Source organism: Sturnira hondurensis, unplaced genomic scaffold (genome assembly GCF_014824575.4).
Source record: "Sturnira hondurensis isolate 20B ecotype Veracruz unplaced genomic scaffold, ASM1482457v3 Scaffold0006413, whole genome shotgun sequence".
In the NCBI taxonomy this organism is placed as follows: Eukaryota; Metazoa; Chordata; class Mammalia; order Chiroptera; family Phyllostomidae; genus Sturnira; species Sturnira hondurensis.
Window position 1 is genome coordinate 43,581,045 of NW_028079044.1, and position 15,283 is coordinate 43,596,327.

General features: G+C 51.9%; 1 protein-coding gene and 1 long non-coding RNA gene across 13 annotated transcripts in view; one reads left to right on the top strand and one right to left on the bottom strand.

The window, feature by feature from the left end:
- The window catches only part of MTSS1 (MTSS I-BAR domain containing 1), a 140,436-nt gene that overhangs the window by 25,025 nt on the left and 100,128 nt on the right, over positions 1–15,283 (bottom strand). For all 12 annotated transcript variants that reach the window (XM_037048496.1, XM_037048497.1, XM_037048495.1 and 9 more), the window contains exons 4-6: positions 4,802–4,886; positions 2,659–2,750; positions 1,276–1,350 (exon numbers count right to left, since the gene is read on the bottom strand). In XM_037048496.1, the coding sequence (XP_036904391.1) occupies positions 1,276–1,350; positions 2,659–2,750; positions 4,802–4,886 (252 nt within the window). The remainder of the gene's footprint in view (positions 1–1,275; positions 1,351–2,658; positions 2,751–4,801; positions 4,887–15,283) is intronic.
- On the top strand, positions 1,079–13,189 carry LOC118988664 (uncharacterized). The gene is made up of 3 exons (XR_005066825.1): positions 1,079–1,088; positions 3,833–3,843; positions 13,023–13,189. It is a non-coding gene; the product is annotated as an uncharacterized LOC118988664 (long non-coding RNA).

The following is a 15,283-nucleotide window of genomic DNA, read 5'->3' on the forward strand; positions in this document are numbered from 1 at the left end:
GACCACCCCGAAACCCCGAGCAGCCTGCCTTCCCATGAAACCTCAGGCTCAGCGGAAGAGGGTGGATGGAGGCATCACTTACAAACACCCACCTCCAGCCTCGCTAAATAAAGTGCTACTGGCCACAAACCCTTTCTCTTGTTCAACGCTCGCTCCCAGGTGCCCTACTGGGCCAGGAGGTAATTTTGAGAAGCACCGAGCCCCTGAAAACCTATCTCAAAGCAACAGCTGGAGCCAATATCAACAGGAAGTCTGACCACAGGTGACAGTTTTGCTGCCTTGGCCTTGAAATAACAGCTAGGAGGACATTTTTTAGAAATATCAAAACTTTCTCCTCACCTCTCTTCCACCAAACCATCCCATCTCACCAAGTGCATTTTGTTTCCAAAAAAATAAAAAAAAAAAACCTCCTTGCTTAGGAAAAAGGACATTGGTTTGGGGGCTTTCTACCTCAAAAGATCACTGTCCCAAATAAATGCTAAACTCGACTCACAGAGCAGCCTGATGGGAAAAAGGACATTTTATCAGTTGTGAAGCAGCAAAGTGAAAAACTTGGTGTCAAGAATTGGTCACCCTTCTCAAGTTCAAGAGAGTCCCTGCATTTGAGGTCTTGGTAAAGTGGCGCCAATGCTTGCAGAGTGGATGCAGCTCCTCCTCCCACAGCCCCCCGTCCTGAACAAGACCGGGTCTCAGATCTGACAGCGAGCTGGTGTGTCGGGGACGACAGGCGGGGAGGCTGGAGGTGGGCCCCTTGCACAGGTCTGCTCTTCCTTCCGGAGCGCCCACCCTCGTGAACACCAAGAAAAATCTCCCTATGAGCATGATGCCTGGCTCCTGCGGAAGCCATTTCTAACACTCTCACAAGACTTAATAAAGGGTTTCGGAGATTATAGGCTGTGAAAGATGGAGAAAATGACATAATTTCTGTAATAATTACAATAGAACATTTGCATAAAGGCTTTTGTGCACAATCCCAAGGCTTCCAGGAAATTTATAGGTTTCATTATAACATACAATAGGCATGACAACTGTCAGATCTTGGAGACAAAGGTGGGGGGAGGAAACAAGTCAAACGCAACTTCTCAAGGGTCTAAAATTAATAGACAGTCTGCACTGAGAACTTGAACTCAGATGGAGTCTTTGTGCGCCTATCTGCTCTCCAGGGCCATCAAATGTAAGGAGGCCTGAATCGAGCACTTTCTGCTTCAAAGACAAGTCAAGATGTGTTCTTTTCCCCAAAGTATCGCCATTTAACCACAGAATTCGTTGAGTTACCTTTTTTTGCTTTCTTCTGCAGTTTCAGCGTATCCGAGGACTTCTTTTTGATCTCTTGACGAGCCTTTTTATACTCTAGGAGAAAGCAGAATGTTCAATCGTTTACCATTTTGCTCAACAGAACATACTTTTGGGACCACCTCGACTTGCATCATAGGAAGCAACAACTAGGACACAGAACAAACACGGGAGTTTTCGAGCAGAGTGGTGTTACCCACACGACAGACTATGATTTGGCACCGTGGTTTTCCCAACAGTATTCACTCAGAGTGGCTTCAAGGAAAGGCGGCATTTGGGAGTATTTCACTAAAGATGAAAAAGTCACAATTTCTCAGCTCAAGTATCTAGACACATTTTCAATGTGCTCTACTTTCCGAAGGCCTCAATCTCCTGAAGAGGGACCCACGTGGCAAGATGCTGGCCAGACTTGACAGTTCACACAAGACAACCTCAGACAGCAGCAGCAGAAATGAGACTGGCGGGGGGGGGGGGGGGGGGAGGGGGGCGTGAAAATGGGGAGAGACCCAGCGGCCTCTCCTTCACACGACCACCAGGGCCAGACCCTGAAGGGCGCCAGGAGGGCAGCCCACACGCACCACGTCCAGCACAGCCCCACCCTCTTTCCCATCAGTCCACACCCACTCCTAGGCGTCCCCATTTCTGTGGCTGGTATCGCATTACCCAGACGTGGACATCTAGAGTGACTACCACTTCTCTCCTCTGCTGCTCTCATGTTCAAATGATTGCAAACTCGACCCATTTCCTCTCAGTTATTCCCATCATTTCCCTTCCCTGCCCTAAGCCCGCAGAGCTTTCATTTAAATACTCTTCAAATGGCCTGTTAGCCAACCCTTTCTCTTAGGTTTCTGCCCTCAGACCCACCCCCATGCTTTCCTTTCCCAGAACGCCCAGCAGGCCATGGGATTCCTGGAGCAACATGTCCTGCCCCTTCCACAGCGCCAGTACCCCGACCTTTCAGCTCCGGGAAGACCAACAGGGGTGGTGTCTGTCTGGGCCACTCTGTCCCTGGAGCCCCCGGCACCGTGAGGTACTGACACGGTCATTTCTGGGCAGGAGACCCAAGGTTAGCTTGTATCGTCAAAGGTTTAGTTTGCAACATGGGCTGCAACGCCTTCAGTATGAATCTCTGGCAGTGAAGCCTGGCACTGCATTCACTTTTCACCCAGCTGCTCACAACGGATGCCCCCGAGCCAAGGCACCGGCACTGAGCCCCGCTGCAGGCCACTCTCTACTCTGTATCCTCCGACCCTGAGTAGCCTGCAGGGGAAGCAGGTGCAGAGCGGCCCTGGGGACGCCAGTGGGGCAGGTGGGGACCTGAGGCACGGGCCTCGGCGTCTCCCGGACGCGTCTCAGACGGCGTACCTTTTGCGTGGTCTTTATCCAATTGGTTGGCCACCTTCTTCCATTCTTCCATCTGTTCTTGAAGTGGGTTTATCAGACAGTCGATTAAAGCACTTTTACCAAAAAGAGAAAGAAAGGGAGAAATTAAACAGATACAGTTGTGCTGTCAAGATTTACATTGGGTTGTCAAAACATACCAAAATCACGGTGCTCTGAAGCAAGACAAGGCAGTGTACTAAGCCCAAGCTCACATCCAAATCCCTGATGTTGCAACCACCTCATTTTCAGGATGCTTTTCAGGGACTGTTGAGAAGCAGTAAGTGTGACTGACAGAAGTGACCACACTCTCATTCCCATTCTAGTCAAAGCTTTTATCAGCAAGCAGTGTGGGCCCTCCTCCAGCTGCAGGACAGGAGCGCCTGGAGAGCTCTCAAACAGTGAAGCGACCTGGGCCTCCCCATAGCTCGTGGAAACTTTCCCCACAGCTTGTGGAAACTTTCAGGGTGAGGCCCCCACATTTTTAGCTTTTAAAAAGACCCATGTGATTCAAATGTACATTCAGGGTTCCAGGTCATGCACGTGGGCTAATCACAGGCAGCTTTGAGAAAGAGAAGCTGGACCACCACCAGCCCCTGGATCAGGGGGGAAGGTATCTCCAGGTACACCCCTTCATTTTGTGCCTTCTCCCAAGCAGACCACGCACACCACGCACACATGGAGGGGCGGCTCCCCACACGGAGGAATCACACAGGCCAGGCAACCCAAGCCTTTGGTTTGCCACGGGAGAAAACTGCCCATTCCTGTGCCCTAGAGCCGTGGTGGAGAAGCTAGAAAACGCCCACGCACAGCTGACCTGCACGGGAGAGAACCACTCAGAAGGTGTGCTCAGACTGCTGTCTGGTGCCAGGCCTCCTGAGAGTCTCCAAGTCCTTGGTGTGACTCCTTCCTTCTCGGACCAGGGCCAACCTGCAATTCCCTCCCTCGCACACTTTCTCCGGCCATCGGCGCAGCTCACATCCTTCCTTTTTCCAGGTCTCTGCTCAGGTCTTTCTTCTGAACAGAGCGGCACCCCAGTGAAGCTCCCTGTGTCAGGCAGTGGCTACCCACCCGCACTCCACGTACTCCGTCTCATGTCACGTACCCCGCCTGGCCTCATATGAGGTTTCTTTAGTGTCTAGTGTGCAAGCTCTGTGAGAGCAGGATGTGGTCCCATTCCCCACTCTGTCTGTACACCTAAGGCGGCACCTGGCACATAGCAGCTGCTCAATAAACAGCGGCGGGTGAAGTGGTGTCTCTTCCATCACTGAAACAGGGTGAGGTGCCACAGGCCTGGCCTGACAACAGACCAGGATGATGACATGAGGGGGCACCATGTGGTTTGGGGAGCACCATCCAGGTATGGGAAGGAGGGAAAGTGGCTGGATTTTGTCACCTGCTACACCATGCACTTTGTGCTGTAAATGTGTGGACATTTCATTCATTTTTTCAAAAACCCTTCAGAAATTGTTATCTCCATTTTACAAGGGCCAAGAGCCAGCCAAGGACGGGAGCCTAGGCGCTTCCTGCTATGTCCTGTCCCCTGTCAAGACGGCCCCGCCAGGAGGATCAGAGGCATTTACTCTTAGCAGCCTCTCACACAACTTGCTACCCTCAAAGCAGAACTGTGCAAACTGCTGAACTATGCCCATCTGCTCGGAAGAACGGCCGTTCTCTTTTGAACACTGGTGACTCTGAATCCCCACGCCAGTCACTGCCATTTCTCCCTGCAGACAAGAGGCTGACAGCGTGCAGGGCTCCGAGCTCCCACTGTCCTCAGCAGTGGGTCACGGGAGGCCTCAGTCCCCAGTGCCACAGCTCCTCTTCAGGGGACCCCTGCAGGGGGTGGGGCCCGGGGGCGGGGAGAGACGCACTGGAGCACAGTGCGGACCCTCAAGGGGGGTTGCAGGCTCCATGGGGGCAGTGTCCTAGACCTCTGGCTGTCGCTGTGTCCTCAAAGACCAGATGCTGGACAAATATGTGATCCCTGAATGAGCAGTGACGGCTGTGATGAGAGGTGGATTGCAGAGATTCAAGCACTACGGGGAAACCAGTGCCGCTCACGGCGAGTTAGGCGGCACAGCCCCCGTCTTAACCAGAAATCAGCAACGGTGTGCGGGCTCCTCACCTCGAAAACTGCCTCAGCTTGGCCTCGATGCTCCTGTGCCGCATGCACATCCTGGTGAGGGCGGAGCCGATCTCCCTGGTGCCCCCTGAGAAAGCAACAGAGGAAACGTTGAGGATGGGAGACAAGGCAGAGTCACCGAAACACCGAAAAGAGAAGGAAGGGATTTAAACACAAGCCAGGCTTCACCGTGTTGTAAAACCGGAGCCACTGCCTTGGAGACTGCTCACTACGCACGTGTGTGTGCTCATGTGCACACACTCACACACATAGATATTTAGGTTTGATGTAATTTTTATAAAACCACCAACACAAAGGTTCCCTGTACTACATGCAATACCCTCTAATATTTTCTACTGTTTCTTTAAAACGCTGGTTGTGACCTGAAATTGACTTCACAGCCCACTTCATGCATTGGTGACCCACGGCTTGGAAAATACTTCCCAAGGAAAAGGGCTAAAATAGGGTCTGGTATTTAGGGGAAAGCTGTGGTTATTTTTTGCTCCTCTTCTGACAAAATAACACTCTTAGCATTCTTTAGAGCAGCTAATAAGTCCACGCCGGCACGTACACATCCTTCAGAGGCTAGTGAGGCTAAGGCAGGATGAAATAATAGGCTTTTTTCACGGGTTTGGGTTACGCCAGTGCAAGAGGTCCGTCCTCACACTCAGCAAATGTCGAAGCAAACTGCAATGCCGTTTGATTTCCCCGAAATTCTTGCCAGACTTTTCCCTTCAGGCACACCCTGGTCTAAGATTACTGCTGAAGGCTCCTTCCTTCCCGCTCTTAGAAACAATGTTCGAATCAGCATTTACTTGGGCGTGGGGGAGGGAGGAGCGAGTTAGGACTACAGATGGTAATCCTGCCCCACCAGGGGAAAGCACAATTAATTATAAATGTTAGGAAAACACTGGGGCTCATGAAATCAGCGGGGAAATGTCAAATAAAGCACTATTTTTAGCAGACGAGGCCTTCAAGGGAGAGCTGCAGGAATTTATGGCAGGTTTAACCAAGTTGAATTAATGGGAGAAAAATTCCCTCCCTTATTAGTGCTCGTGGCGTTATTATGGGTTATACACCCCCTCCGCCTTCTAGAAAGGGCCAACGTGCTGTTCAGGTTCCAACCATTTTCCATTTTATTCTGCCAAACTAACAGGTTTCCAGAACTGAAAAAAAAATACTAGGAATAATAGTGGTATTATAAATTAGCAGTTTCATATTTTACCTGAATCTGAAAAGAGCAACCTTCTGAGCAATTCTCTAAAACACAGTTTCTCAACCATGACTCCGCTGACGTAGGGGCCAGATGTTTCCTTGTGGGAGACAGTCCTGTGCATCATCGGACGATTAGCAGACCCCTGGTCTCTAGCTACTAGGGGTCAGCAGCAGCCCCCGGTTGGGGTATTCCCCAAAATGTGTTCCCTGGGGAATAAAAACAATCCCCCACCAAGCTGAGAAGCCCTGATTTAAATCAACCTGAACCAGAAGTAAATGTCCCCAAGGCTGACTGTTTAAATGGCTAGAAGTCGGGAAAATGGCACCCTCTTGTTCCTGGCACCTGCCCCCACTCTCAGGTCTTAGGTACCCACCTCAGCATCACCATCTACACCTGCTCACACCTCTGCACCCAGGGAAACCAGCAGAGGGCGCTGCTCTCACATGAGCTGCTGGCCCCTCTGGGCTCTCTTCAGGTTCTCCTAAGCTTTTATTGCTTATAAGCCAGGACAAGGAACACTTTCTCCCCAGGGAAATATCTCCTATTTTTCCTGGACCTTCATTTGATTAAAAGTCAATAACCTGGCCATGCCAGGAAACTGGCCCACTCATTCCCTGCTGGTAAACTAGTTCTTTGCTGGAGGAAAAGGGGGCAGCATCATCCCCTCCTTGACCAGTCATCCTGCTCTGAGAAACTGAACGTAGGGGATAATCAAAGAGCAAACCCCTACCTGTAGGGCTGGTCCTTGAAACGTTGTCAGACCAATAAAAACTGTTAACAAAGCCCATTGGAGGGAGCAGTTAAATAAACCATGTACCACTGCCACAGGATGGACAGCACAGCACGCGGGCAGCTGGACGCTGCAGGGCCACGTGTGAGGCTGCGGGAAGGTGAGTCGTTTGTACAGAGCTTGAGACGTGTGCTCTGGGATATGCCCTCTGCATGCACGAATGGGTTCAATTCTCACAACTCTCCTAGCTGTGTGGGTATTATCATCACTCCCATTGCACAGACAGGAAAAGTGCCTCATGTAATTTGTTCAAGGTCACCCTGCTAGCAAGCAGGATTCCTACCTAGGCTGCACCTCCAGGGTCTGTGCATCTCACCACTCAGCACCCAGCACTTGTCACAGGCAAAGGGAGAAGGGAAGGGGCGGAGCCGAGCGCCTAGAACACGTCACCAAACTTATGTATCTCACACCGGTATGGGTGTTCAAACTTGCCCTCCTCAAGTTGTTAGTTCTTGAGCCTAGAACTACCTAACTGGCGGTAGGGGGCTTGAGCCCTGATCCTTGCTAAGCTACTCCAGGCAGCTCCGTGATGGACAGACAGTCGCTGTGTGGGCCCCCCAAGCTTCAGTCTGCTTTCCACAGCATTCTGCAGTTGGAAAAGGTCACCTCAGAGCTCAGTTCTCGCATCCCGTCTCTCTGCCCGTTACTTCTGTGACCTTCCCAGATACTTTCCATAGATGGTCGCCAGTTATTCATCATCCCCAGGAAAGCGCACAGCTTCTCAGAAACAGCTGCACTGTGGTGTGAGAGCAAGCAGTTTCCAAACATGCTGCGTAGGCTGCAGCCCAGGGCCTCTGCAGCCTGGGGCACTCAGAGAGGAGGAATCAAAGAACCACAGAGGGAACATCCCAGCTGCAGTGTCTCTGTCCAGCTGGGCACGAGGGCAGGAGACGGCACATGACATCCCCCCGGGCCCCTGGGGCCCAGCCCTTAGCATTACTGCTGACCGGAGCAACGGGAAGCACCCTAAAATAGCTCTCTCTACGATATGCTTAATGTCTTCTGTTCTTCCTGACCCTGGCTAAAACTTAAAAAAATAAATCAGCAGGTTTGACAAGCTTTAGAGGAACCAGGCTTCCGAGGCTAAGACAGAGCAGACATCTGGAAGAGCTCTGACTTGACAGTGAGAACACTTGTGGAAATCCAACAGCTGGCGGAGACACGCTCAGCACTTTCTGCGTGAGGACAAGACTGAGCTTGTTCCCGTGCGCCCTGCACCCAGCACCGGTGCCGAATGAAGGAACCAACATGATCACTGTAAGAGCAAATCACCAGGCTGGCTGTACCCGGAGGCGGGACCAGGAACTGGTTTTATCTTGTGTTCCATCCATAAATATTTGTGCCTCTTCTATGTGCACACTACAGAAGATTCAAAATAAGTAAGGGAACACACATGAGATTCTTGTTACATTAGAAAAGGTCTACATTGACTCCAGGTCGTTCCCTACTGCTGCTGTGATGAATCGCCACTCCCCTCAGCAGCCTAAAGAAGCACACATTCATCATTCACCAGGATAAAACCAAGGGGCTGCACAGGCTCCGTTCCTCCTGGAGGCTCTAGGGTGGAATCTGCTTCCTGACCTTTTCCAGCTTCCAGAGGCCACCCGAACTCCTTGGCTCCTGGCCCCTTCCGCAATCTTCAAGCCAGCGGTGCAGCCTCTTCTCTCTGACCCTGCTCCTCCTTCCACTTCTTATGACCATACGGATGCACCAGGTTAATCTCCCCATCTCGAGGTCCTTAACTAAACCACACCTGCAAAGCTCCTTTGCCATGTGAGATACCACAGTGACAAGTCTCTGGAATGAGGACATGGACACCTTGGGGGACCATTATTCTGCCAACCAAAGATGGGTAAATGTTGCTACTTTGGAGAGGGCAGAGGGGCACAGTGGTCGCATCTCCAGGGTCCACTGGTCTTCAGTGGTTAGCCTGGGCCAGTGACCGAATTCCATGCCTTTTGGCAGTGATGGTTCAGGGACAGGACAAAGATGAAGAGGAAGTTGTTGGAGAGGCCCCTGGGGTAAGTGTCCCTGATGTCAGAGAGAGACCCTGGAGGATGTGAACCGGAAGCAGGCTGCCCAGATGCTACAGTCAGCCATCGTCACAGCCATGGGGACACCTGCCTGAGAAGGAGGCTCACCCTATGGACCAAATGCAGACAGAGCCTGGGTCCCCAGGTGACCATGCTGGGCCACCAAATTAACACTTCCACAGCCTGCTCTTCCCCCTGGATCTGGGGCTCCTGTTTTGCAAGAACACACATTTCCTTCTTTTAAAAGCTGCTCTGCTCTGGTTCTGTTTCTTGCCAGTTCAACAAAGAAGAGGAGGAAGGAAGGGGGCACGGGCCTCTCAGGCTTCCTCCTGGCACCAGGCAGCACTTTGTTGCTAAAATAAATTTAAGTCCACCCCTTGCTGCTGAGGGGTGCACAAATACTTCGTAGCAAGCATCTTGGTTCTTCTCAGTGTGGTGTATGGAAGCACTTTCTCCCACATCAAGCAAAGGTTTACACACACACACACACACACACACACACACACACACAAGTAGCACAGCATCATGGCCATCTAAACGGGAAGATCTGCAAAGGAGACAATCAGTGGAAAGGAAGAAATAAAGATCCAGAGGCTCAACGACCAAAGTGAGCGTGTTGGGGCCCAGGACACTCGCAACTCACAAACTCACAACCGTCTGCTGAGAGCTGTATTAGGTGCCTAGGGCTGTGGTAATGAGTACTCTGAACGAATTGGCTGAAAACAACCCAAACTGTGTCATCTCACAGCTCTGGAGGCTGAAATCAAGGGTACGCAGGGCCTCCTCTGAAACCCCCACGCGAAGAACCTTCCCTCGTCTTAGCTCTGGGGGTCACCGACAGTCCTGGGCTTGTGCGTGCATCACGCCAGGCTCTGCCTCCGTCTTCACGTGGCACAATCCTCACGTATCTGTCCTCACCTGAGACACGTGTGTCTGTGTCCAAATTTCTCCTTATAAAGACACCAGTCATACTCAATTAGGGACAACCCTAATGACCTTGTCTTCACTAGATTACGTCTACAGAGACCTTATGTCCAAATAAGGTCTCATTCGTAGGAAGCAAAGGTTAGGATTTTAACATATCTTTTTGGAGGAACACAATGTACCCCAGGATAAGTATCTACCTTGAAGTTATTCCAATGACAGTGAGGACAAGGGCCCGCCCTTGAGGGGCTCACACTGGCCTGAGGGGACACCCGCGAAGTGGTGCAGGGCCCACGCGGCAAGGATTCCTGTCCCCACTTTGTAAGTGGGGATGATAATACCTTGCTGAGGGCCACAGGGCTTGCAGGAGGTGGAGCTAAGGCCCCAGGCCTGAGTTTAGGGAAACCAAAAGGCTCTTCCCTCTACCGAAAGCTGCAGATGTTCCCAACCAAGGACAAAGAGGCACATTAAAGTGGCCAGCAAAATACAAACTGTTTAATGCCTACTTGGGAGTCAGTGGGGGAGGGGAACAGTAAGGCGAGTAGAGCCACCAACCCTTCCCCGGGCAAAGTCTGACGTGGTCATATCCTTCAGACTGACACTTGCCATGGTGACTCTGCAGAAAGAGGCAGCACAGTGACACCCAGCTAGGGGCACTGTCCCCTCCCTCCATGTTGCCCCATTTGCAGGCGGCTCCCACAGGCCCTCACACTGGGGACTAATGGACAGGCCCTCATGGGGTCCCCAATGTGGCAGGTGGTGAGTGAAAACTGAAAAGAGGATCCGTCAGGCCCGGCCCCCACAGCGGAGGGGGGAGGGCTGGAGAGCGCGGGGCTGCAGAAGTGCCTGGGCTGAAGCGCACGGCTACAATAACCCACTGTGCCTCCCGGCGGCCCCTCTGAGATCTGATGTTGTTGGAAGGCTGATGAGGAGTCAGGTGGCCGCTGGCCAGGAGCACGCTCTCTGAAACCCTGCAGGAGACGAGTCCAAAAGGACAGGGCAGTTCGCCCACAGCAGGGTCTCCCGACCTCGGCACAGCTGACGTTTGGACCAGGTCCCTGTCCATCATGGGAGCTGTCCTGCGTATGGTGGGGGGCTATACTCTGGATGCCGGTAGCACACCCCAAGTTGTGATGACCAGAAATGTCTCCAGACATCATCAAAAGTCCTCTGGGTGGAAAACTGCCCTTTTTGAGAACCACTGGGTAGGAGAGCTAGTGTGTGGCCCCTAAGGAGGGGCCTGGGAAAGCCACACCTGACACGCTCAGCTGTTAACAGCAGCCTGCACACACGTCGTGGCACCACGGGAAGCTATGAAGCTTGCTGCTGAACCCCGGCTTCATGAGCAGAGGTAACAGGCAACTCCTGTTCACCCAATGGAGCCAACATTCCACTTGCCGTTAAAGAATCATTCATTTCAACACACGTGAGTGACATTCCCCACAAAGTCACCAGGCACTGCTCCCTCCCTACAGCCTCAGGGACACAGGAACAAACAGCCTCAGGGACACAGGAACAAACGCAACCAAGGGCAGCTCTTGCTCAAGTCCAAAATGTCAGACACATCCAAACAACGAGGAGAGGCATCCCAAGAGGCCCTTGTCAGGCAGGGGCTCAGGCGCCGCAGGCCCCCATCATGTTTTCAGGAAGAGCACGCTCATGGGGCCAGTGGGAGCCTAGAGGGGTGGGGGCGGTGGGACAAAGAAGCAACCCCCAACTACTCAACAGCTCTCATGACTTCTATCCGGACACCAGCCCCCAGTGCCCTGTCAGCCCCGAAGTGTCTCTGCAGACCTGTGACATGGGCACTGACCAAGAGCCACGCGAGCCCAGCCCCAGTGGACGCCTTCTCCTCACCACGTGTGGGCGCACAGACCTGCTTACTGCGCTGCCTGGGCCGCACGTTCAGAAGATCTGAGAGAGGCACCCGTGTGCAGTTCCCAGGCAGGCAGCTCCAAAACCTACCGAATATGCCTGTAGGTCTTCCTGTGATGTATTTTTATCAGAAATCTTTTCCAAAATGTATCTGATTTATCCACACCAAATCTTCCCTGTTGAGCTAAGTGACCTCCTTCCCCTCCCCATTGACCTGCACGAGTCCTGGGGGCTCCTCAGCAGCTCTATCCTGTCCTCCCTCCTCCTGGACATGTACTTGGGGCTGCGAACACCCCAGGCACCAGCATGCTCACCATGGCTAATCTGGAGTCTTGGCATAAGCTCCTCGCCACCTTCCGAATCAGCAGGAAGATCAGAAAGAGACACAATGGAGTCAAAGGGTTACGAGTTTGGCTCTGAAATCCGACAATGTGGACTTGAGGCTCAGCTCCCCCATTTGCAGCTGTGCGGCCTTGAGTCTTACTTAGACTCAAATGTTAATGACTGCCCCCTAAACAAATGGGAATGCTGACTGGTGTTTTATTCATCTTGGTTGCATACATCGCACTCAACATGCATCATCTATAACATCGAGTTTGGGTTCCTGTGATACAACCTGAGCATTCTAGATTTCTTTAAAAGATTTTTTTGTTGTTATTTTTAGAGAGAGGATAAGGGAAAGAGACAGAGAGGGAGAGAAACATCAATGTGCTAGAGATACATTGATCAGTTGCCTCTCTCACACCCCCAACTGGGGACTGGGCCCACCAACCCAGGCATGTGCCCTGACTGGGAACCAAACTGCCGACCTTTCAGCTCACAGGGCAGCACTCAATCTATTGAGCCACACCAGCCTGGGCTACATTTTTAAATAATTGTCCCCAACCTTTTATAATTGCTTCATCCTACTTTGATGGCACTTTTTAAAATGTAACTTGCTTCTATTTAATCATTCTACACATTCTACCTATTTTGTAGAAACAATCAATCTTGATTTTTCACACTCATATCCCAAAGGTTTACATACCTTGCAATTAAATAACTTTATGATGGGCCATACAACTGGTGGATAAGGTTTGGGAGTGCACACCACTGACTTTAGATGAAGCCTGCAACTCAGGTGGAAGAGGTGTGTGGATAGGCAGAGACACCTACTGGCTGCGAACTCACTGCGGGCGAGGATCGATATGTTTGAGAGAAAAAATAAAAAGCACTGGTTCTATGGATGGTAGGGCTTCGACAGAGCCATGATCAGTCCAGTCCCACAGGAAGGCAAAGGCCAGAGCAACTAACTCAGGCCCGGCCGCAGCACCTGTCCACGCTGATGCGCTGGCCACCGCCCAACAGCCCACACTTCTCCCACATCCAACATCGCCTTTCTCCAAGAGTACAAGGAAGGAAGGTCAACCTTATGAAGGGCAGCTTCTCTGAAAGACAGAACTGTTCCTTCTCCCCACACAGCTCAGGAAACCAAAGCCGAGGAGCATCCAGAGGCTGGCCCAGGATCAACGTGCTTGTACGTGAAGTTACGCGTCAACAGAGCGGTCATCTAATGGAACGCAACGCAGCAGCACGGAGAGGTTCACGGTCAAGCTGCTGCAGGGAGCCTGGATCCCCTGGTGCCCCGCGCCTTCAAACTGGGCAGGCGGCTGCCAATGGTTAACCTGCTCTGAAAGATGTCCCCAGAGTTCTGGATTCTGTTGTCTATTTTTATACTGCAAAGCTCAGGACACTTGTGCTACCAACCTCCTCCAGCAAAGACCAGAAAGGAAAGGCGCGGGGGTCTCTGGCGCTGGGTGCCATCAGGGACCACTCGGGGCCATCTGCCACAGCCCGCAGCAGGCTGTGGCACTTACTGCAGGTTCACTACAAGGAAAGGGGGTCTCTCTCCTTGATCTCTCCTCTCTGCCCTCCGCGAGCTCATCCGTCTCAAAATGTCAGGTGTCCTTTCACCTTGACGGTGGGCTGGAGGACAGCCCTGGCACTGCACAGCAGAAACCGCCTCAGCGTGCGTCAGCTGCCGCTCTGGCCAGGCCATCTGCTGTCCTGGATGCCTGCAGCCGGTGCTCCACATGGCTAACATGCCACGCACATGCCAGCGTCACGCTCGACCAGGAGGCCAACGCCCTACTTCTGCCATCTCCCTGGCGTGTTTCGGGATGTTTTTGTTTTACAATTTCAAGTGATGGTACATGGACTTCCAAAGGGAGAGTAAAAGTGTCTCAAGATGCCACCTGAACGGCAGCCTCAACTCTAAATAAGAAAGCCGGGAGCTCAATTCTTAGACCTCCAAAAGCTTATTAACACAGATGCCCTAGCTAACAGATATTTGGGCCAAGGGGCCAAGTCCAAGTGGCCACTAGGTGGACCGCTGTAGCCAGACTGACAAAAGAATGGGCCAGTAAGGACGGCATGGGCACGTCAGGTAGGGGTGCCAGCTGGCCCTCCGCTGGAGGTGAGCACACCCGCTTGAGGCTCTATGAAGTGGACCCTCCAGGGGACCTCAGGCTGGATTCAATGACCTTCTTCCTCCTTTGGGAGAAATGGTCTCAGCTGAGATGCTGGAGAAGAGATGGGACAGCATGCCCCTACTCCCCAGACATTGGGAAAACGGGACTGCCGTCTAATCACTGTGCTGAGTGGAGGAGACAGCCCCTGCCCGCACACAGCATGCACCTCATCTGCACTCGGAAGCGATGGCTTTCTGGGTGACCTTAGTTAGGAAAGGTGCCTTAGAAAACGCAGGAGACCCCAAGCAGCAGTTGCTTGCTGGTCGGCGTCACAATTTTGCCTTGAAGTAGCAGAGAGGCTCCTGATGACTTCTCAGGAGCCCCGCGCTCGCTGCCATTTCTATTCAGGCAGAAGCATCCTTGCTCTTTGCTGCATTTGTGTGGCAGCTGGTTCCCGTCAGGGGCACTGTCACTGTCATTAAAGGTCAGAGAAGGCGCTCAGGATATTAAGAACTTCAAATTAACAAACCACATTTCTTCTGGCTTCATCAGCATTTTATTTCTGTCCTTGGGCCTGGAGAGGTGGACAACTGGGAGAAGGTGGCATCCTAGGACACCCTAAGTTTTTCCTATAATTTTTTTATTTAATTCTTGTTCAAGTACAGCTTTCTGTCTTATATTCCCAACCCTGCCTGCCCCCCACCCCCTGCTCCCCACCTCCCTCCCATTTCCACCCCCCACCTTAGTTATTGTCCATGTGTCCTTTATACTTGTTCATGTGAGTCCATCCCCTTTTCCCCTATGATTCTCTCCCCTCTCCCCTCTGGACCCTGTCAGCCTGTTCTGTATTTGAGTGTCATTGGTCATATTTTGCTTGCTTGTTTGTTTTGTTTAGATTCCTGTTAACGGTGATATCATATGGTATTTGTCTTTCACTGCCTGGCTTATTTCGCTCAGCATAATGCTTTAGGACACCCTAAGTTTGTTTAACCACGGGGAGGGGAGGGAGAGAGGAGTTCCCGGAATTATGGTTACCATACAGAGATCATGTACCATCTCACACCTGCCACGTAACCTCGCTCTACTCAGTGGACCACACTGAAACCACTGGAACAGCATCCAGATACTTAGGTCAGCCTTGAAAATGGCTTCAATCTACCCAAACACTTTTGTATGTGCTATTTAGATCACCTAAAT